Source organism: Castanea sativa, chromosome 11, assembly GCF_040712315.1.
Source record: "Castanea sativa cultivar Marrone di Chiusa Pesio chromosome 11, ASM4071231v1".
Classification (NCBI taxonomy): domain Eukaryota; kingdom Viridiplantae; phylum Streptophyta; class Magnoliopsida; order Fagales; family Fagaceae; genus Castanea; species Castanea sativa.
The window spans coordinates 35,425,385-35,449,886 of record NC_134023.1 but is presented as its reverse complement, the minus strand read 5'-3'; the positions used below and the strand labels follow the sequence as shown (position 1 = coordinate 35,449,886).

At 37.6% G+C, this 24,502-nt stretch overlaps 2 protein-coding genes across 2 annotated transcripts; one reads left to right on the top strand and one right to left on the bottom strand.

Moving 5' to 3' along the window:
- The first annotated feature begins 15,618 nt into the window (after nt 1-15,618).
- On the top strand, nt 15,619-16,059 carry LOC142616416 (uncharacterized). Its single transcript, XM_075789276.1, has one exon. It carries the CDS (start codon nt 15,619-15,621, stop codon nt 16,057-16,059), a length of 441 nt encoding a protein of 146 aa, XP_075645391.1.
- A 3,430-nt stretch (nt 16,060-19,489) lies between these two features.
- Nucleotides 19,490-20,233, bottom strand: LOC142616415 (uncharacterized). The gene is made up of 2 exons (XM_075789275.1): nt 19,907-20,233; nt 19,490-19,780 (listed from the first exon to the last, which is right to left on the bottom strand). The coding sequence occupies exons 1-2, from the start codon at nt 20,231-20,233 to the stop codon at nt 19,490-19,492; spliced, it is 618 nt and encodes a 205-aa protein (XP_075645390.1).
- Between the last annotated feature and the right edge of the window lie 4,269 nt (nt 20,234-24,502).

The following is a 24,502-nucleotide window of genomic DNA, read 5'->3' as shown; positions in this document are numbered from 1 at the left end:
GCTCTGCATTGAAAAGGCTTTAAACTTCTAAAGAGTTTGGTTCGAAAGAGCTTTAGCAGAAATTTCAAGTTTTCTTTTAGCAAACTTGAAAAAGGATTTTAGGGGGAAAATTACACTTTACTATTCTAAAATATAACCTAGATTACACTTTGCACCCTAATTTTTATTTTTTTTTTATAAGTGCACCCTAAAATTTTTGAATGCACATTTTGCACCTTAAACTATAATCCTTATTACACTTTGCACCCCGACATTGAGTTTGCTGTTAACTTGAATGGAAAAGAATGACATCATGTGATTGCCCCTCATCCCAATCCGTCAGAAATAAAGAAGAAATTACATTTTACCACCTTAAACCCTAAACTATACTATTTATTATACTTTGCATCCTAAAACATTATATTTCTATCCAAGTTAACAACAAACTTAACGTCGGGGTGCAGAGTGTAACTAGAGCCAAAGTTTAGGGTGCAAAACGTACATTCAAAAAGTTTATGGTACAAAGTGTGTTGACGTCCAAAATGTAGTAAGGAGCCAAACTCATAGAAGTAAGAAAGGCCCAGCCTGTAGAAATGAAAAAGGGAGAAGGTTTGGCCCTCAAGATGAAAAAAAAGGGAGCCCAGCCTATGGGAAGAAGAAGAAAAGCCTTGGGCATTAGAAAAAGGATAAAGGAGGCTTGGTCCAACAATGTGAAGAAGTCATGATGCCAAGGAAGTGTAATATGGAAAGAAAGAAATAAGGAACATGAGAGGGCTAAGAAGGAGTAGGATCAAGGCCTAGGTTGCGCGAGGATCCGCCAATCTTAGGGAGTGGATCCTCAAGGAGAGCTGGAGGATGCTAACATGCTCATTTTAAAGAAGCACGAAAGATGAAGGAGATCCTGTCAACATCAGTTTGTTGGGACCCAGAAGGGAGTGACAAAGACATATGATGGCTTTGAGACCAAATTGTTGAAGGGACCTAGGGACCTCGGGCAAGGTAGAAAAGGTGAAACAAGAGAAAAAGTAGTTAGGAGCCTTTTTAACTACACCATTTGCAAGAAGGAATCTATCCCATTTTTAGGAAGTGAATAGATTATGAGAAGTTAACATCAAAGCCTCAGAACTTTGAGGTGTCCCTTTTAAGGCTTTGGAAGAAGAATGAGGAGTTTTGACCTCAGAAGAATCGTGATTTACTCAAGAAGGATATCCTACAAGAGGAAAGTCAGCAGGTGGGCTTTCAGCTATCAATTCCCAGGAGAGTGAAATAAGAGAAAAAAGGAGAAAGGACCAGCCACCAATGCCTTAGATAGAACAGTGGTTCTGGTACCTAGAGCACCCAAAGAATGGACTATTGATTTGACAAATCTTCAAGCAACACTATAAAGGGGGTGAACCCAGTCTAAGAAGGGCATTCAAACACAAGCACTCAAGATACAACAATACTAGAAAAGGGCATCAAGCTTCTACTTGAGATATAGTGGGAAGAGGGAGGCATTGTAAGAGGTCCTGGAGCAAACACTTGAGGAGTCACTTGGATTTAAAGGGATTCAAACTTCACAAGTTTTGAAAGCCCAAGTGGAGCTATTCAAGTCTGTGATTTTTTAACTTTATTAAGCCTTTTGGAACATCTCAACAAAGCCAGACCTAATAAACTTGAACACTCAATGTAATAAAATATAATACCACTCTATTTGGAGGATCTTTGTCACTCTATTTGCTTTGCATTTTATTCACTATTCCTTGATTATTCACTCAACCAATATATCTATATGTATGTATGTATGTGTTGTGGGATTCATGTCTTGTGTATAGATTGGTTCATAAAACAGCCCAATAAGGTCGTGGTAAGCCAAGCCTAGTTCAACCAACAATCAACCATACATCCTTAGAGGCCTAGTATCCCCTATCATTATTGGGCCTAGGAACCATTCAAAAAGGGAACCCACAAAGTGTAATTTAAGGTATAGTTTAGAGTGGTAAAGTGTAATTTCTTCGAATTTTAGAGAATTGTTAGAAAAGCTTTAAGTTGGTTTTTGAAAAAGCTAGATTTTTAATAAATCCCTAAAACCCTTTTAAGATTTTTTATCCCTTAGAAAAAACTATGAATGTTGGAAAAATCCTTTTTTTTTTTTCCTTGTCTAAGATATAAATTCACATATTCACGCCATCATCATCATCATCATTAAATAAACATATATGCCACTAACTGAATGATTGGGATTTAAGTAAGGAAACAAGTACCACTGCACACCTTCAATGTGATGGTCACTCTACAAGTATAAGTGTTTGTGCGATGTGGGGGGTAAAGGCCAGGGTTCAAGCTTTCAGGAGGGAGCTTCACACACATATACACTTAAATTAGATTAGAGTAGAATTTCTATCTTGTATAAAAAAAAAAGAAAAAAAAGTAAAGAAACAAATATTTATAAAATAAAATAGTATTGCCTTTTTAAAAAAAAAAATTATATTTTAACATTTCTCATTTTTAAAAGTTTTATATAAAGTCAAGAGTCTTATAGTTCAATTGGTTAATACTTTTTAGAATTTCCAACAAAGATATTTAGGATTCTAAATTTCTAATGTATATATATATATAAAAAAAGCTCTTCATCAAAAATTATATAACAAATTCGAAATAATTTATAACTACAATTTACAAGTTAATGATTTAATTTTTAGGGGAAACCCATACCACAAGATAAAGCATGAAGGATACAACAACTGTATATTATTTTTTATTTATTTATTTTTTATGGGAAACTGTTTACTAATCCTAGTTGAAATAAAATTACCTTTTTTTTTTCCCAAGAAATACAATTTGCATTGAGTGTAAGGACTTCTTACCTTTTAGGGTAAATTACACCTACGTTTTTTGAAGTTTCAATGAGTCCTCTCTATCCCTCCACCAAACTATGAACAATATGACACTTTCCTCTTAAGAGCATTCGTATCAAAGGTTCTAAATCATCTCAAAATGCTACTTTATCTATTTTATCACTTCATTTTAAAATACATCCAACATAAAAAGTTCTATTCTTTTAGCACTTCATTTAAAATAATATAAACAACTCATTAAAATAATTAAAAAAAAAATCACCACAAAATCTACAACACCCAACCACAACTCATCACCACCAACAACTGCCACCTCCACCACCAACGACAAACACTGTGGCATCCATAACTCACCACACACCACAAGGAAAAAAAAAAAAAACCCACAACCTATCACCACCAGCCACAAGACAACCCACCATCACAACCATAACCCATTGCCACAGCCACCATCACAACCACAGCCACAACCCACCGCCACAGCCAATATCAACCACCACCACCACTACAACCACCAATCCACAAGACCCACACCCAAAATCAATCACCACCATCACCACCACAACCAAAAATCCACAAGACCCACACCCAAAATTAACCACCACCACCACTACAACCACCAATCCACAAAACCCACCCCCAAATCAAGTACCACCACGGCACCACTGACAATCCACTAAACTCACTCCTAAAATCAACCACAAAACTCACACCTAAAATAAACCACCACCACCTCCACAGCCACCAATCCACAAACCCACTCTCAAAATCAACAACCACCACCATCACCATAGCAACTCACACAAACCCATACCAATAGCCCAGGCACAAACCAAGGACAACCACCAACGAGTACAGACCACCACGGCGATGAGAAGAGAGAGACTAGGACAAGCAACCTTGAGCCATCGTGTGAGAGGATAGAGGTGACAGAGGAGAAGTGAGATAGAGAGAATGGAGAGAATGGGAATGGCCGAATGGGTTGTGGGCAAGAGGGGGGAGAGGAGAGAGAGAGGAGAATGAAGAATAAAATCAAATAAAAAATTTATAACTTTTAGCTATAGTGAGCTGTTACTACTAGTAGCTCACTGTAGCTAGGTGTCAAAATTTTTAAGATATAGCATCATTGATGGAGCACGTTTTTTGTGTTTGGAGCTATAAAAATAGCATTTCATCTCTTTTACAACCTTTGTTGTGAATGCTTTAAGGTTTGAATAAATGAAACACATTAGTCTTGTCGTCTCAAACGATGGCATCCCTTGGATTTTCTTTTTCTTTTTGTTTTAAAAATAATGATTTCTACTCATTTATATGAAGATTAAAATGTAATTTACATCCTTAATTTTGGGGTTAATTTGATTTTCCCCCCTATAGTTTCAAAATTTAGATATATATCGTTAATAATATAATTTTGATTTGAAATATCCATTAATGAGGAAGCTGTTAAGTGCCACCTAAGCTTAAAAAACTTAGTTTTTTTTATTTAAACTATCATTTTGTAGGTTCTAAAGATTTATTGATATAAAAAAGAGAGAGACACCCAAGTACACATGGAGTATACAAGGGTGTACATATCAAATACAAAAATTACATAAATCAAGTAAATCCAAAATTGAAGAAAAAGGTTGGTTTCTCCACACTGAGAACCAGTCCAATAAGGTTCTGAAAAATAGAAGCTTGAGATCAGGCATAGAACGCTTATTGTCTTCAAAACACCTATTATTTCTTTCCTTCCAAATATACCACGTCAAACAATGAGGAACAACCATTCATATATCTCCATTGCGATGACGACCAAATCAACCTTGCCAGCAAGCAAGAAGCTCAACAACATATATTGGCATAACCCAACAAACTCCAAATAAACCAAAAACCATATCCCACAACTCCAGAGCAACCTGACAATGAAGGAATAGATGGTCAACAGTTTCACTATTACACTTGTACATATAACACCAATCCAAAATGCATATATTTCTTTTCCTTAAATTGTCAATTATAAGACATTTCCCAAAGGCAGCGATCCATACAAAGAAAGCCACTCTAGAAGGAATCTTCTGCTTCCAAATGTTTTTCCAAGGAAAAAACTGCTCACTATGGCCACCTAGAAGATGGTAATACGCACTAACCATAAACCCCTTACTCTTACAAGGTAGCCAATATCTCTTATCCTCCCTAATCCCCCTTACAGGAGTGCTATAAATGGTATTTAAGAAGCTCCAGAAAGCTTCCAATTCCCGATTATGTACATCCCTACAAAAATGTATCTCCCAATGAAGGACTCCATTGGTGTACCTCATTAGATCAGCCACACTCGCCTCTTTGTTTTGACAAATCCTATATAATTCAAAATAGCAGTCTGTAAGAGGAGATGTTCTACACCATCGATCTAGCCAAAATTGCACTTTTGATCCATCTCCAATTTCATATGGAATAAACCGAGATAAAGAGGGCCACCCCCTTCTAATATTTTTCCACAAATTAACTCCATATGGACCAGAGAATGAGCTAGAACACCAACTACCCCAATCACAACCATACTTCACCCCTATCACTTGACGTCATAGAGCATCCCTTTTTTGCCCAAATCTCCATAACCACTTCCCTAATAAAGCTACATTGAAGGTTCTCAAGTTCTTAATCCCCAAACCACCTAAAGAGAGTGGAGTACAAACTGTAGACCAATTAACAAGATGAAATTTGGGCTCATCCCCTAGGCCACCCCATAGAAAGTCCCTCTAAAGTCTTGCAATTCGGTTGGCCACTGAAGTAGGAATAAGGAATAAAGAAAGAAAATAAGTAGGAAGGTTTGAGATAGTGCTTTTAATTAAAGTGACTCTACCTCCCTTGGATAAATTTAACTTTTTCCAACTTCCTAATTTTCTTTCCATCTTCTCTAGAATTGGATTCCAAATTGTCTTGTCCTTAAATTTTGCCCCCAAAGGAAGACCCAAATATTTCATTGGAAGAGACCATTGCTTACAGCCTATGACAGCCACAAAAATTTCGATGTTATGAACTGTCCCCATAGCCACCAGTTCAAACTTGCCCAAATTTACCTTCAAACCTGACACAGCCTCAAAGCAAATGAGCACCATACGGAGAATCAGCATTTGATCAATATTAGCATCACAAAAAATTAGAGTATCATCAGTGAAAATGAGATGGAAAACCATCAAAGATCTTACTGCAGAATCATCTACACAAAAACCTGACAAACGACCTTCATGGACAGCCTTATCCAACATTCTACCAATAGCTTCCATAACCAACACAAATAACAAAGGGGACAAAGGATCACCTTGCCGCAACCCCCTTGAACTCCCAAAAAACCCATGGGGAGAACCATTAATAAGGATAGAAAAACAAACCGTTGATAAACAAAATGAAATCCATCGCCTCCACTTATCAGAAATGCCACAACGCTCAAGCAAGTGTGTAAGAAATCCCCAATTCACATGATCAATGGTTTTCTCTATATCCAATTTACATAACAACCTTGGCTGACAAGACTTCAATCTACTATCAAGACATTCATTAGTAATAAGAACGAAATCAAGAATCTGCCTATTTAGAACAAAGGCATTCTAAGGTGCTGAAATGATATCTCCTAAAACCGTGCGAAGTCGAATAGCCAAAACTTTAGCAAGTATTTTATAAACCCCCCCCCCCTTTAACAAGGCTAATAAATCCCCCAGCAAGCTTGAAAGAATGCCATCGGTAAACTGTCTGGCCCAGTTGATTTATCCCCATCAAACTCCTTAATGACTTCAAAAATCTCAGTTTCCTCAAAAGGTCTCTCTAACCAAGCCACATTATCCCCTGAAATCCTTGGAAAATCCAACACATCCAGGAAAGGTCGCTGCTCTTACTACTCAGAGTATAAATTCATGTAGAATTGTTCAATATGGTCAGCAATCCTATCCTGGTTGGAAGACAGCCCCATCAATCATAAGATTTTCAATACAATTCTTACTTCTATTAGAATTGGCCATCCTATAAAAAAAAACCTCGTATTGGAGTCGCCTTCCTCTAAGTACAACAGTCTGGACTTTTGTCTGCAACTAATCTCCTCCAACAAGGCTGTCTTCTCAAGTTCAGCGCGAAAGGTTGCTTTTTCCAATTTTTCCTCCTCTGTTAGAGGTTGATTGTCCTCTTTTACATCTAAAGCATTCAATTTACTCCATAATTGCTGTTTCTTGGCTATGATATTGCCAAAATCTGTTTCGTTCCACTTCTTTAGATCTGTTTTTAAAGCAGTTAACTTCTTGGCAAGAATGTAACTAGTAGTCCCTTGAAAATGGTAATTCTCTCACCAGGACTTCACCTTGTCTAAAAACCCCTCCGCCTTCAACCACATATTCTCAAAATGAAAAGTGATTCGCCCTTCGATGACTCCCACTCTCCAAAAGAATTGGGAAGTGATCAGATTACACTATAGGAAGCCTTTTGTGGGAGAAATGTGTGAAATATTCTGCCAATACCGGAGAGAAGAGAAACCGATCTATTCTAGAAGCTGAGGTAGAGTTAGACCATGTGTAAAGACCTCCCTCCAAAGGATTATCCATTAGCCCATGAAGAGATATAAAATTTGAAATATCATACATGCAGCGAGTAAATCTTCCCGCCCCTAACCTCTCTGATGGAAAGCGGATGACATTAAAATCACCTCCCAAACACCATGGCAAATTCCACCAACTATTCAAGCCTGCCAATTGCTCCCACATAAATTGACGCTTCCTGTTCAAATTTGGACCATAGATACCTGTGAAAGCCCACTCAAATTGGTCACTGACGTTTTTGAACTTACAAGAAATCGAAAAATGCCCCACTGCTTCCTTTATCTTTTCAACCACCCTTCTGTCCCACATGAGCAAAATTCCACCAGAAGCACCCATTGAACCCAAATATAACCAATCTATATAAGGACAACTCCATATACTTCTAACAAGTCCTCTTGTAACCCATTCCAATTTTGTCTCTTGCAATCAAACGATATCAGCCCTCCAAGTACATAATAAATTACGAATCTTGAGCCATTTTTCCTTCTCATTCAAACCTCTAACATTCCAAGATAAAATCTTCAAATTCATTGGGAAATAATTAGAGCCCTTTCCTTACCATTACCAAAGTGCCTTGTTGAAGTTGAACCATAATTGAGAGAGCTAAATAAACCCCTCAATTCCCTTATTCCTTTCCTCCCTGAGCTCTTCACGATTTTTTCAGTTTTTTCCTTAATAGCCCTTTGTTGTAACTCAGCTTCAAGAGCCAACAGAAATTTGGTTGCTAGCTTTTCCAAACCTTTGAGGGATGTCTTGAGAAAATCATCAAACCCACTGAATTTTTCCTGAAACCATTTTGAGTAATTGTCCTTACCTAGCAATTTCTCCACATCCAGAGTTGCTGACCCATCACAATTATCCATAACACCCATAGGCAAAAAGTAAGCCAGTGGTTCAACAGTTAGAGGTAGTGAAGATTCTATATACTGAAAAGCATCCTTGGAGCAGATATCTGAAACCCAATCCTCCACAACAACATCATCCCCTTTTTCCTGTTCTGATATTATCTCCTTACATTGCGATGACACCCCTGGTACCATCGCTAACTGATTCGATTCATCCACTTCATCAACGACATCTCCCTATGGCAAAGAAATTTGAATCGAGACTTCCACCCTCCTCCCATCTCGTAATTTGAGAACCCACTGCTTAGAATTCCCCCATTTCTTGATGACATTGTTTGTATGCTCATGGATGATCCGTTGGATGTCACGTTGCAAGGACACATCACCATCAGAACACAGGGACTCATCCACGGAAGCAACGGAACACAGAGGCTAAGCCACGAAAGCATCAGAATTGTTGATCACTAAGAGAAGCTTCTCGGTGCATGTCGGTTCCATGTGGGTCGAAGTTGGCTTAACCTCGGTCTTATCGCTACCCACCAGAGAAGCTCTTGTTGATGCCGAAGTGATTAGGTGAGAGGGAGGAACTTGCGAGGAATGCTTAGAGTGTGGGTGGGTCTGATTTTGTGCCAAGGTGAGAGGAATAATGGGCTAGGATGGTTTGGGCTACCACTTAAAAACAGGTTTTTGTTTGGGCTTATTATTGTTGATGGGCTTTGGTTTTGGAACTTGGCCAACCGAAGGGTCCACCTTAATAACCTTGGACCAGCTAATCCCCCACTTACCATTAGGCCCACGTTCCATCCTAATATAAAGGTCCATAATCAACCCACCTTCAGTGCCATTTGAAACAATTCTATTAATGATAGACGAGATCTTCGCCCCAATTTGTGCTTTCTCCATCTCGAAGTCGCTCTCGCATGAATCATGGGTTTGATTACCATGATTTGCAAAATTTGAATTTTGAGAATTCAAAATTAATTGTTTTCCTTTATTTCCTCCACTACCATCGTTCTAGCTAGTCTCCACCACTGCCTGCCTGTGTGTTTTGGATTCAACTCGTTGGCCTTTCACCACCTCTGTCACAAATGATTTGGAGGCTTTATGTTCAAACCCAAGTAAATTCTTTGGGGGTAGAAGAGTCCCCGGAGCAATAGTCTTTCTCAAGTGAAAACCAAAGCCTCTCCAACCACTACCCAATTTTCATTCCGGTACCACTATGAAACCTTTCCAATGGCCATGTAAAAGTTCTGAAATCATAAGAAAAGAGCCATGTGCATTGGAACCCGATTGTAGAATAAAAACCATCTCTTCATCTCTAACAGTTCGCGTGAAGTGTCCAGGGGACTCAGTGGAAATAAAGTCTTCCATCATAGATAACAATCTCTTTGCACTCTTTTTGCCCATGAACACTGATCGTAATGAATTTCTGCCTCTCTCAAAAATACGTAATAAGAAAAAATTACCCCCTTCTTCAATATAAAATTCAAAAGATTTTGACTCAACAAAGAAAAAGATAGAAAAAACAAAGAAACTTTATGGCTAATTCAAGGTAGCCAGGCTCTATCTTTTTGTAGGTTCTAATTAACTTAACCGGTAAAGTCTCTGATGGTTGAACAAGGGATATGAGATTCAATATTCGCCTACACTAAAAATCAATTGGTGTTTTGGTTTAAAAATAATGAGCACAATCATCAGAAGTAGAGACCACAGGTTAAAAATTTATATATAGGGTAATACCAAACACATCCAAGACAATTAAAAAGCAATCATTTTAGTCCTAGAAGACAAATGTCGTTACAAGCCGTTTGTTCATTACACAAAACAAAACTTGCACAGTTTTTTTTTTTTTCATTTCCAAGGCAACAAGTTCAAAAAATGTACCCCACACCATCTATTCCCGCCAGGCCAAAATTATCACATTTGAGTCCAACATGTTTTCATCATTTTTGCTCTTCCCAAGAGCAACAAAGGGCTCTTAATATAAACAGGAAGAAAGTAACCCAAGTCAATTGGTTCAATGGCTCTTTTAGACATCATCAGAGTTAGAATTTCAATTCTCACTCAAAAATAAATTTCAGACTGAGCAAAGAGCAAGAGGGCTTCTGTTCAAGTTTTAATCTGAAGAAAGGTACAAATTAGTTCTTGATATCAAAATATAGTTAAACTTCTTGTAATGGAAGAAGAATTAATTACTTGAAAAATAGTTGATTTAGTTTTTGTTCTGGTTTCTTTTGTAGGTTCTTCTTTTAGCAACTTGGCTCTTTTGCTTAGTAATTTTGACTCTTCTAGCATGTAATCTTGGATTTTTTTCTCTAAGTTATAGTTTCTGGTATGTAAAGAAATTGATCTTTATGGAAATTAAAGGATAAACACTAAAAAGAAATTAGGATCAGCTAAGGAATCCTTGACCTTAACATATTTTTTTACATAAATGGTTTTTCTAATGATTTTATTCCAATAAACTACTACTACTTTTGTACAAGATAACCCCTGCATTTTAGGAACAACTTATCTTAATAAAAAATCAAAGATCTCCACTAGCCGTTACAACGCTATTAAGGATATTTTGGAATCAAAGTTTATTCATCATGAATACCATTTAGATGAAATGATATTCTAAATGATATCATTTAAGTATTTCTTTTATCTAGCACATATTTGACTTTGGCTGCTAGGCTTGGTGTAGTTGCTTGATTTATGGAACCTTGGAGCTTTGATAAGCACTTGGTCGTTCTATGTTGTTATGACAATGCAACCCCAATTAGTGAACTCCATTTCAACAAAGTTCCAATGTGGGTTCAGGTACATGATATCCCATTACCCTTCTTAAATAGGGGAGTTGCTGAGGAGCTTTGCACTGCAGTGGGTGAAGTGTGTAAGGACACAAAACTCTCTGAGATGGATGGAGGTCATTACTTTCGAGTAAAAACTACAGTGGACGTTACTATCCCTCTGTGTCGTGGGCGAAAAATATCTCTAGAGAATGGTGCAACGGGCTGGGTTAACTACAAATATGAAAGATTGCTAATCCTCTGTTATTGGTGTGGCTGCCTAGATCACATTGACAAAGATTGTGACAGATGGATTGAAAGCAATGGCTCCTTGTCTCTTGAAGATAGGGAATATGGTCCATGGATTTGAGCTTCTCCTTTCGTCATGCCTCGGAAGACAATAATAAAAGTTCCTGGATACTATGAAGCCTTGAAAAAAGAGAAAGGCCTGAAAGCAAAAAACCAGGGAGACTCGCCGGCTGCAACTTTGTCAATCCCTACTCTGGTGACTCAAAATTCTGCCACAACACAAACGGAGCCTCATACCAACATCAATGACACCCAAAACGTTTCTACGTTACAGGGGAATAACGCTACAAACAGATTGGGAAAATCATTTACTGATACGTTGCTAGAAACTTATCAGGAATTAATGCTATTTGACAGCCACGCATACATTAATCATGGAGTAATTGCTGCGGAAACTAAGGCAATAGAAGTTTACTCAAACGTGGACTCTAGCCAACCCTTGAACTCTAGTGATCACATGCCTTATCATGCCCCCCTCCCTAACCCTGATGCTAGCCTGTGTACCCATAGTAACACCCCAAAAACCTGGAAAAGAATCCCACAATCACCACAAGAAACAAACCTTCCTTAATCAAACACTCTCCCACACAAACGCATCCCCACAACAGAAGATGATCTAGATCAACCAAACAAAAAAAGAGTACCCTCCCATGAATCAGAATTTGGATTGGCAATGGCTGCATCCCAGCCCCGCCATTAACAATGAGTCTACTTTGTTGGAATTGTCGTGGGCTTGGGAACCCACAGACAATTCAGGAGCTCGGCGACATAGTTTGGGCACAAGATCCCGCAGTCGTGTTCTTAGCAGAAACGTGGCTGGATAAAGCTAGGCTACTCAAATTATGTAATAAAATGCGGTTTGGAGATACTTTTGGAGTTTCTCGAGTTACAAGAGGTGGGGGACTTGCTTTGTTTTGGAAAAAAGATGTCAAATTATCAGTGGAAAATTCCTCTCTGAACTACATTGATGTCGTCATAAACAAAGGAAGGGAAAATAGTTGGAGGTTTACAGGTTTTTATGGTTTCGTAGAGACCCAGAATCATATGGAATCATGAAATAAACTGCGTTGGATATGTGTTGGTGACTTTAATGAGATTCTAAAATCTCATGAAAAGTTAGGTGGCAAACCACGACCAAATGGGCAAATGCAGGACTTCCGAGACGTTCTTGATGAGTGTGGATTCATTGACATGGGTTATGTGGGAAATAAGTACACTTGGTACAAACACTATCAGAACGACAAAACAATTTGGGAGCGGCTTGACAGGGCAATAGCTACACAAGATTGGCTGAACTTGTTCCCAACATCAAAGGTGTTTACTCTTGAGTGTGGTACCTCAGACCATAAACCCATCATAATTCACCCCATGGGCATCCCAGGCAGCAAGCAACGCCCATGGAGATTTGAACAGGTCTGGCTAGACGATGAGGGCTGTCATAAAACAGTCCACACGGCTTGGAGGCAAAACTTTCTATCTTTTCCTATGACAAATGTTGCTGGAAAAACCAACAAATGTCAATTAAGTCTGCAACGTTGGAGCAAGCAAAATTTTGGCAATATCGCAAGACAAATAGCTGAGAAGAAAAGGAAACTGAAACAAGCAGAGAGGGTGGCGGCAGAGGAAAAACATTTTGTCCAGGTACAACAACTGAAGCGCGATATAAATGAGTTGTTGGTGGCAGAGGAAAAACTTTGGCATCAAAGGTCTCAATCTCACTAGATAAAATTAGGAGATAAAAATACTAGCTATTTTCACAGTCGAGCATCTCATAGATTTTGCCGCAATAAAATTCATGGTCTTTGAAATTTAAGTGGCGAGATGTGCTGTGGGGACGAGAAGGTTGCTACCCTATTGGTAGAATATTACACAGGCTTATTCACCACGTCAAATCCATGTGAAATTGACACAATATTGCAGCAAGTCTAGGGGAGTGTTACCGAAGAGATGAACACCTTCCTTGGATGTGAGTTTACAAGGGAAGAGGTAGACTTAGCTTTATCTTAAATGGCGCCGCTAAAAGCCCCAGGTCCTGATGGGATGCCCCCAATTTTTTTCCAACACCATTGGAAGTGATGTTGCCGCCGCCGTGCTCTCCTACCTCAACTCAGCTCATATTCTGTCAGGTATAAACCACATCTATCTCACTCTTATTCCAAAAGTGAAAAGTCTTGAACATGTAACTGAATTTCGGCCTATAGCTTTGTGTAACAATGTGTACAAGCTTATTTCAAAAGTCTTTGCAAATCGTTTAAAAGTCATATTACCTGACATTATATCTGAATCTCAAAGTGCTTTCCAATCTGACAAAGCAATTTCAGATAATATATTAGTTGCTTTTGAGACACTTCACCACATGAAAATAAGGAAATCAAGAAAAATTGGCTCTATGGCGCTCAAACTTGATATGAGCAAGGCGTTTGACAAAGCGGAGTGGCCTTTCCTCCTACAACTGATGGAAAAAAGGGCTTCAATGGAAGATGGGTGAATCTGATTTTTGAATGCATCAGCACGGTCACTTATTCCATCTTGGTGAATGGCGAACCAAAAGGGAACATTGTCCCTTCAAGAGGCCTCAAACAAGGCGACCATTTGTCACTGTATCTCTTTTTTGCTTTGCTCTAAAGGTCTAAATGCTCTCATCCAAAAAGCTGTGCATGAAGACAAAATCAGGGGGTACTCCCTTTACTGGTATGGTCCAAAAATCTCCCACTTATTTTTTGTTGATGATAGCTTGTTGTTTTGCCGTGCCCAAATAAGTGATATAAGAACCATCCAAGGAATATTGGACCTATATGAGAAAGCTTCCGGGCAGCGTATCAACAGGGAAAGACCACTCTTTTCTTTAGCAAAGTTGTGCCCATGACAACAAAAAATGACAAAAAATTTTCTTGGGGTCCTAGAGATTAAGGAATCTGAAAAATATTTAGGCCTTCCGATAGTGGTAGGAAGAAATAGAAGTGCCAGCCTGAACTTCATTAAGGAGAGGGTGTGGGGAAAAGTCCAAGGGTGGAAAGAAAAATTATTGTCACAAGCCGACAAGGAAGTCCTCCTCAAAGCAGTGGTGCAAGCAATCCCCACCTTTGCAATGAGTTGCTTTCATTTGACGGTTGGTCTTTGTAGAGACACTGAAGTGATGATCCGTAAATTTTGGTGGGGGCAAAAGGGTGACCAGAGAAAAATACATTGGAAAAAATGGGAGAATTTATGTAAGCCTAAGGTGGATGGAGGTATGGGAATCAAAGATCTTTGCAAGATCAATGAAGCTATGCTAGCCAAACAAGTGTGGATGCTAGTACATGACACAAATTCACTTTTCTATAAAGTGTTCAAAGCCAAATATTTTCCTAATAGCAATGTGTTTGAAGCAAAAGTGAAATATGGGTCATTTGCGTGGAGAAGCATTTTACATGCAAGAAAGCTCATCCTAATGGGTGCCAAGTGGAGAATTAGAGATGGTTCGCAAATCAAGATTTACGGATCAAATTGGCTACCTGGGAAGTCACAAGGCCAAGTGGTATCACCTCCATCACCTGCACTAATATCAGCAATTGTCCCGGCCCTAATTGATCCACACACATATGGATGGAACTCCCGCATCATTGATGATAGTTTCCTGCCTTTTGAAGCAGAGCAAATGAAGTCCATTCCACTAGGACTGACCAATCAATCTGACATCCTATATTGGCCGGGGAGCAAAGATGGGTCCTATTCACTAAGCACGGGGTATAAGTGGCTGTGTGTAGAAGAAAACAAAGCAGTGGCTTCAACCTCAAACTTAGATAAGACTCACAGCTTTTGGAAGCAAATGTGGAAAGCTGATGTACCCGGAAAAATCAAGCATTTCACATGGAAAGCTTGTTCAAATGTGCTACCAAAGAGAGAAAATTTAATGCAGCGAAAAATTATAGTAGAAAGCTCATGTCAACAATGAAAAAGCTAGTCCAAATCTGTCCTCCGTGCTCTCTGGGATTGTGCCTCTATTCGGCAGGTATGGGAATCGGATTTTGGATGTGTTGATTGCCAAAAAAATTCCAAGGGATCCTTCCAAAACCTAGTAGAACTGATCATTCAAAAGCCACACCAATTAGAGCTCTTCATCACCATTGCTTGGTTCTTATGGTCTAGGCGGAACAAACTCAGGCTGAAAGAGGAAGCTCTCCCTCTAAATCATGTGGTATTTGAAGCAAAGTGGTACCTGACACTCCATCAGCAACCTGTTACCACGCTCCCAAAGAAGCAGTCACAAGCAAATGAAACAAAGTGAAAGCCTCCAGATTTCAATAGTTTCAAAACAAACTTTGATGGTGCCATGTTCACAGACAAGGGAGAGGCAGGCTTGAGTGTGGTAATATGTAACCATGCAGGAGAAATCATCGTGGCTCTCTTTGAAAAAATCCCACAACCCCCTTCAGTTATTTGTTTGGAGTTACTAGTAGTAAGGCGTGCTGCCATTTTTGTCCATGAAGTGGGTCTCCATGAGTCCATTTTGGAAGGAGACTCAGAAACTGTCATCAAATCCCTTCAAAAAGGTGATATGTTTCAATCTGCTTATGGCCATCTCTTTAAAGACACTATGTTCTATGTCAATTCCTTGAGATCTTATAGTTTTTCTCATACCTATAGGAAAGGAAATTCTGTAGCTGATGCTTTAGCAAAAAAAGCTAGATTTAGTTCTGATTTAACCGTTTGGATGGAGTCTCTTCCACCAGATATCAACACTTTTGTATTGGCAGATATGCCTCTTTCTTGATTTCATAAGACATTACAGATTGGATTCTCAAAAAAAAAAAGAAAAAAAGACTAACATATTCCCTTATCCTACTAAAATGCAAATACAAATGCAATAAATCCCAATATCATGCAACAAATTATTATGATCCTAAATTACGCAAAATATCAAAATGCTACGCACATTTAAATGCTATGCACGCAACAGTTGTAGAGTCTTTTATTGTTTTCTTTTTTTCCTTTTTAAGTTTAATTTATGCCAAGAAACCTAGTGTGTTCAATGCCACTTTGTATCTTAGTTACTAATTTTTTTTTCAAACTTTGTTTTATAGATATCAATGGCAGCAACACCAACTCTATTTTCTTTGCTTGTCCATCATGATCCAACAACATCGATCATTCACAATGTTCATAGGAATTGGTATTTATATATGGATATGTGTCAAGATGTATTAGAGACTTGTGGACTTGCCTGCAAACATAAGTGCAGACATCAACATCAAGTGTGAAATACCAAATTCAATGGACATCATGAATGTGAATAATGATATTAATATGCTACGTATGTTTGATGCATATGAAGATGAAGGGTGCCATAAAATTCACATTCATGTTTCATTTGCGCTTAATGATCCTTGGTGCACTACTTCTCAACCCAGTCAAGAACAAGCTATAGTTGGTACAACTTCTTTATCTGAAGATCCTGATTTTAGTGACTTTTTTGGCAATGATCTTTTGGCTAGGGCTACTATGAATTTTAGCCATGACGTTAATGTCGTTAAGGGGAAAGAGGTTACTAATGAAATGCTATTGGCATTGGCTAGTGTTCCTGAGGATTTTGATATTCTTGCTCCTATAGGTGTAGATTATGAATATCCTGAAGAAGAATTACATATTAATGTTTTTGAGGAAGAGTGGGTTTGTGGTTGAGAAAAATTCTGAAGGTGAGGATGATGGCCTCTCAGACTATGGCTCTGAAGAAGTTCATGAGGATGGGCCTAATTCTGATGTTGACATAGAGCAAATTCATGTGGATAGGGCTATTCAAGGAAGAAGGTTCATTGTAGAAGAAGGTTCAAGAAAATGGCATGGTATTTACTAATGTGAATGAGTTTGGGGAAGTGTTAAGGGAATTTGCAAATTCAAGAAGGATTTGAACTTGTTAGGGTGAAGAATGATAAAGCTAGAGTGATTGCACTTTGTGCCAGTGATGGATGTCCATGGCAGATTCATGCTAACACTTAATGAGATTACAGTTAGGATCAAAACCTATGTTTCACAGCACACATGTATTAGGACCTCCAAAAATTCAAATGCAACCTCCACTTGGATTGCTAGGAAATTAAGAAGCAAACTTTATGCAGACCCTGACTTGAGGTATTCTAGTATGCAACAAGATCTGCATGAGAAGTTTGGAGTTCAAGTGAGCCAAAGGAGGTTATATCAAGCAAAGAAAAAAGCTAGAGAAGAGGATTATGGCAAACATGCTAGGTCTTATAAGAAAATACCAACATATGCTAGTGTGGTCTTAGAAACCAACCCTAGCAGTATAGCAAAGATTCTACATGAAAGACCTAACATTGCAATGAATCTTACCTTGAAGAGATTCTTTTATGCTTTGATGCTATGAAGAAAGGCTTTATCAATGGTTGTAGGCCATTCTTAGGAATTTAAGGTTGTCACCTCAAGGGGCCATTTGGGGTGTTCTACTTGCTACCATTTCTCTTGATGGCAATAATGGCTTATTTCCAGTTGCAATTGCCATTGTAAAAGTTGAATGCAAGGATAGTTGGCTATTTTTCTTGCACCATTTAGATGTTGCATTGGTTAGCATGACTGAAAAGCCACTTTGTATTATGTCTGATCAGCAAAAGGTATGTAGATTGATTATTTTAATACTATAATTTAATGTGTCAATTTTTTAAATCCCTAAGTTTTTTTTTTTTTTTTTTTTTTTCTATTTAAGGATGTCAGATGCATCAAATATGCTAGAAGTGTTTATTTGGTATAATCTTTATTTTATATAGTGATTTGAACATTAATAATTTTGATCTTATTTGATATAGTCTTTATTTCTTTTCCTTTGTTTAGTCTATCATAGTTTAATGCTAGCTTTTGCCACATGGTAATCTAGTTAGATGTTATTTTGTAAAGTTGTTTTATTTTTTAAGAGTTAGTATTTTTAGATATACATTGTATGCTTGTCCTATGAACATATTCTATTTTTAAGAATTGCATTTTTCAAAGTTAAGTTGTTAATCATTTCTTGTCATTATGGTTTCTTAGGGTTTAATTGATGCAGTAGCTCAAGTCTTCTTTGGAGCAAGTTATGGGCTATGTTGTAGGCACATATACGGTAATTTCAAGGTTAAATTTCCAAGCCTCATGCTTAAGATAATTTTTTGGGCTGTTGCAAAAGAGCATAATGAGTTTTTGTTTAACAACGATATGCAGCGTATAAGAGTGAACAATGAGGCAGCCTATGTTTCCTTCTAGTACTTCTTGAATGTATGACTTACCACTTAAGATACTATTGCACATAGGACGTTTCATGTAATACTTTTGAACATACCCTATATAAAGTTGAACGTAGGCTGTGGCAATCTCAAGTTTGACATCACTATCATCATGATCTGAATTGGAGTCGGTCATAACTAAATCACACCTATGGGCAGCCAACAAGTTCACATGAGCCACTATACACACACACACACACACACACATATATATATGCATACATTTGTATGTATCTATATAATAATATATACATTTGTAATATATATATATATATATATATATATATATATATAATATGCGTGTGTGTCTATATATATATATATATATATACATCTATATAAATGTGCATGTGTGTCTATATATATATATATATATAATATGTGTTTGTGTACCAAACACCATGTAAAGAACACGACAGTAAAACATATATGACCAAACAGGGAGTAAAGATCACAATAGCAAAACATATGTGATAGATATGTAGCACTAGTCCAAAGCATTAGACAATAAAAGAAGGAAACAAGCAAACATTTGTCCAAAGCATTAAAATAGTACACAATTTTAGCATGGAAATGAAATCAAAATAGGACTAATATGTTCAGCCACAAAAGCCTATGCCACGGCTATCAAAACAAACAATACCATCAACCACCCCCAAAATTATTGCAGTCCACTACCAACAAAATCAATTCAAGCCCTTCTTCTATCTATCGTCATGGCAAAGAAAGCGGCTCTATTCTGGGGATTATGACACTCCATTACAACCTTGCAGTAGGTGAAATAATCCACATCTTTGTGCTCATTTAGTAGTGTTGCTACTTTGTTAATTAAGAACTGATCACCACCCGCCAAAGATTCTCCTGATTGGGACATACTGTCGGTGGACCTATTAAGCCTCCAATTCCTCATCTTAGTAAACCCCAAAGTAGCCTCAGTCATGGTTTCAACGGAGCCTCTTTCTTCTTTCTTCCGCTTGAATGAACTGGTTTGGCTGCCCACTTTTCAGGTCGCCTCCTGCTTTGCCCTTTACCCGGTGTGGGCAGCTCCTCCACGTCGTCCACACTATCGACGTCATCATTGACATGTACCCCCGATGATAAGAAGGCTGCATCTAGCTCTCGCTCTTCAAAACTGTTCGGAGCTGGTTGGGCAGATGAAATTTGTAGGAAGCTTGTGGCAGTGTTAGCGTTGAAAAGCTGGCCCAATAGCTCGTAGTGTTGTAGCCCCTTTTTTGCAAAACTCCTTGCATTGATGGTTGGCCTATTAACAATTATATATATGGGATTAAATGATTTATTTATATAAAAACCAATACAAAATGACTTTGGTAATTAATTATGTTCAGCATTTACCACATTTGCACTTGCCCATGCCATGTCACTTGCTATAGCCATTTTCGAAATGGGGTCCCATCCAATTCCCGTACGTCCAAGGAGCTGGGAGAAGGCCCGGTATTGAACCTTCAATATTTGATATTTTTGCCTAAGTTGTTCTTTGTTGTAATTTTTATTTGCATGTAAGTTAAACTCGCGCACAATGGATGTCCAAAGTCCTGTCTTAAACTGGCATTGGAGCATATTCCCTCTAAGTTCCTCCTTTACCAACACATCAATGAAATGCTTCTCCACTAGAGGAGGCCACAACTTTCCATCCTCAGCATCAGTTGTGGCATTTTCCATCTAAATAAATTTTGTTATACTCCTCATTTGAAATTTTATGATACAAATAATCAAACATGAACTTCCTACTCACTAAATTACGAAGTAACATGCATATAAGAGTGAATCCAAGTTAGCCAATCATCATGTGCTTCATAAAATTATAAGGACAAAAAGATAAAAATGCCATAACGGAGTTAAAGGCAGAGGTTGATCTTCAAGATTTACAGGCAACAACAACAACCCAAGAAAATGAAAAACAAGTATAGCAAATACATAAGGTATCACAACCATAGACTGATCTGTTATAATTGTTGTATAGCAAGCAAATTAATCATAATATATATTTTTTTTTCTCACAATACACTGAACAAATTGAAGTGGACATGATACACCAAAAATAGCTTCATGAAAGAATATCCAAAGCATAGATTGTCGATTACTCAACAAGTTTATAGTTACATATACAGAGCACAAGGATTTAAACACAACAACACAAAGCCCACAAAATGAAGACAAATTATATCAGAACTAGGTACAAAATGATTAACTAGCTATGAAATTATAGCAAAACAAGCACAGAAATGACCATAAATTAAAATCACTTATATAAGGAATTGAAGGGAACACAGTAAAATCACAGTTTCATTATATAGATGTAGACCTACCAGTAAGGGAACACGGTCAAGGGAGGGAACACGGTCAGTGGAGGAAGCACTGAAGGGTACTAATGTTCTGTATGGCACTATTGAGGTGGAAGAGGATGCAATGTTTGATTCCATCTGAATGAAGGCGTGAGAGAAAAAATAAGCCACTAATGTGGGTTAACGTGATTTGAGATGAGGTAGGTTAGATGTGAAAGAACCTGCCTGAAAATTTGGGGATATTAAAAAAATCTTACCTAACCAAGCCCTAGGTGATTATATGGTAGACGCTCAGAGCAGAGTAGTTGTGGGTGGAGTGATCTATACAAGATGAGGGCCTTAGATTCGATCGGTCATGGTTGGGGATCTTTATGAGGGCAGTTAGGTGAAGAATCATATTTCTGAGCAAGGATTTAAATGGGTTTGACTTGTTTTCCTGATGTGTTGTGAGGGAGAGATCTTCTACAAGAAGCCGTTGATGGGTCGGTGAGTTATGGTGTTGATGGGTTTGAGATGACTTTTGAGTTCTGATCTGTTGTGAGGGAGATAGCTTCTTTTGTGAGATGGGTCGGTGAGGAGAGTTATGGTGTGGTCGGTGTAAGTTATAGCGCTGAGTGAGTTATTTGAGATGGGTCGGTGAGAGTTGATGATGGGTGAGAGTTGATGCTCTGCTGCTGATGGGTGAGAGTGATCGATGAGTGTTAATGCTCTGCAGATTCAGCGTGTTGAAGATGAGGGCAGAGGCAGGCCTGATAAGAAGAAGAAAAGAGAGAGAAGGTCTGTCACATCAAGTGGGACCCACAAGTTTGAAAGCTGCCACTGGAAAGTTTTTTGTTGTTTAAAAATAGTACCTAGGTGATTTCAAAAAACATTATTTAAAAACCATATTTCCAACAACATTGTTCAAACAACACTAAACACAGATACCCTACCAAATGCGTGTTTTTAAAATCGGTGACCAAACAGGCTCTAATTTTTTTGTTTGTTTTGTTTCTGCTTTCATATGTTCATTCTGTGCAGCCTCTTTTTCATATGTTTTAAGCCCCATAAGTTCTTGTTCACCTTTTAACATGTTCATTTGTCTTTAACATGCTTAGATTAGGGTTTTATGTTCGTTTCTTGCCTTGATGTCATGAACATGCGGTCACATGCCCATTAATGATGCCATAGGTGCTGAGATACTACAAGATAAGTAAGGCAAGTCATGCATTCACATGAACATACATGTTGTTTGTTTAATCCTCCTTTGACACATGTGTATCGCCTTGTCTATAATATAATTTCCTTGCTATGATGATATGTTTGTTGCCATGCTTGGGTGGCTGCTTTGTTTTAGATGTATGATAGGCTCTCACATGATAGATGAATGCTAGGGTTTCTTTGATATGTTGGATTCTCTTTTGTTTGGATAGATAGACAAGTATTTGTTTTGTTTGGAATGAAAGATGCCATGTTTTATACTTAGATGCATGCTAGTGTGTGTGTGTGAGTATAGATGCAAGTGCTGAACATGCTTTTAATAAGGTTAAGACATAAGACACAATGATGGGAGGCCAACCTTAGGGTTGGTGATCTTGGGTGCTTAACACCTTCCCAAGAGTGTACCTAAACTCCGAACTCATACTCTGGTAGTAAGATCAAAAGGTCCTTCCTCAAAAGGACGCTATATTCATGGTTCCTAGACCATATAAATAGGTGGTGACTCCCCCCCACCCACAGCAGCTCTTCACAATTCCCTTGGACCGAGGAAGGAGAAGGCCCAGGGGGCAAATAGCTAGAGAAGGAGCTCATGTTTGATGTTGATGCTAACTTGGTGGCCCTTGACAGGGTTGGGCCAGGTCTAGGCACTCAACGATGTCGAGGTCATAGACTAAGATTTCAAACCGGTTTGTTTGGGGTTGAGGCTTATACTTGAGAGATTGACCATAGTTATCTGACACTCATCTTTAGCATGGTCTGAAGAGGCATCCTTCTGCTCAGACTCGGAAGGCTCAGGTATGTTCCCTTTTCTCTTTCAATTGTCAAATCTAAATGTGTAGATATGCATGCTAACTAGTAGCTTTTCTGATTTCAAATGCAGGCCCCTGACAAGATTTGTTGTTGGAGAGCTTAGTCCTCATTCCTCGTTCATCTCTATGACACTAGGACGAATATGATGATACCTTAGTAGTAATATATGGGTTTGTGAAAATTTGATCTTGAGATTTTTAGTATAAGTGGTTTTTTTTTCTTCTTCTAGAGTTCTGGATTCAAAGGAGGAGATGAAGGAGAGAGACAAAAAAATATTATTGAAAAGACATTTTTACCCCTATTTGTCTAACAGAATATAGTGAGGTGAGTTACAGATGTCAAACAAAGGGAACCTTAGGTGGGTAAAGTGACACTTTTTAAATCACGAGTAGACTCAGTTAAAACCAGCTAAACCACAGGTGAGTTAATTGCAATTATCTCAAGAAATTTGTTTAGTTTACATTGTACTAATAATGTAAGATTTACATTGTAGACTAAACAAATGTGTACAATTTTGTACACATTTGCAAAAGGTATGCGTACAACATTGTACACATTTTTACTCTATAATGTAAGGTTTACATTGATAGTACAATGTAAGCTTATACTTACTCTTGTAAAAATTAAGAAAGGAATGAAAAAAAAAATTGAGAGATAAGAAATTCTCAATTTTAATATGTCTTTTATGGAAATGGACAAAAAAAGAAGAAGAAGTGGATTTTTAGTTAATAGTCAACATTTGCACCATTTGGACAAGTTGGTATCTCCCTAAGCAAATACTTGGGCAAAAAGGGGAGGGCATAGATTTGAGTTGCAGAAGCAACATAAATGTGTGTATTTCTAACAATTTCAAAAAAAAATAAAAAAATAAAAAAATAATAATAATAATAATAAAAACCACCACCATAATGGTGTTAAACTAATTTTAACTTCAATGTTTCATTTGTTAGCTTTTAAAAACTTATGTGGCCAACTAACACCTCTTAGTGTTTTCATTTTTAACGGGAACATCCACAGTTCAAATCCTCTTCCCATAGTAGGTATTGAAATATTCACACACGCAAAATAGTGTTTAATATGGTACTTTCAAAAACTATAAAGTTACTTTGAACTACCCTCAAACTATAGGGATTAAATTGAAAATTTCCTATTTATTTATTATTAAAATGTACTAGTAGGCATCTGTTTCTCAATAAAATTTATAGCTTCTTTTTCAAAAAAAAAAATTCTCATCAAAAAAATAAATAATTTTTTTTTTAAACCAAATAAAAATAAATAGGATAAATTACAAAGTACATACTCTTAAGGTTGAGATAACTTAAATTTTACATCTTAAAAATTGAGAATTTTAATTTTATACCCTAAAATATGAATTCCATTCTCAGTAAATTTTGGCTATTAGATGACACTTTGGCATGCTGACCTGTCTTTTTTTTTTTTTTTTTTTGCCAAATCAGATATACAAAATGAAGCTCGTTTCACTTGAAGCGAAAGAGAAATGTTGGCAGCTTCAAAATGGCGCCATTTTGCCTAATAAGAAGAAGAAACACAAAATACAATCAAACTCAACCACAGCAAACAAACCCCAAACCCCACAGATTTTCTCTTCTACTCATCGTGAACCCAAAACCCATCA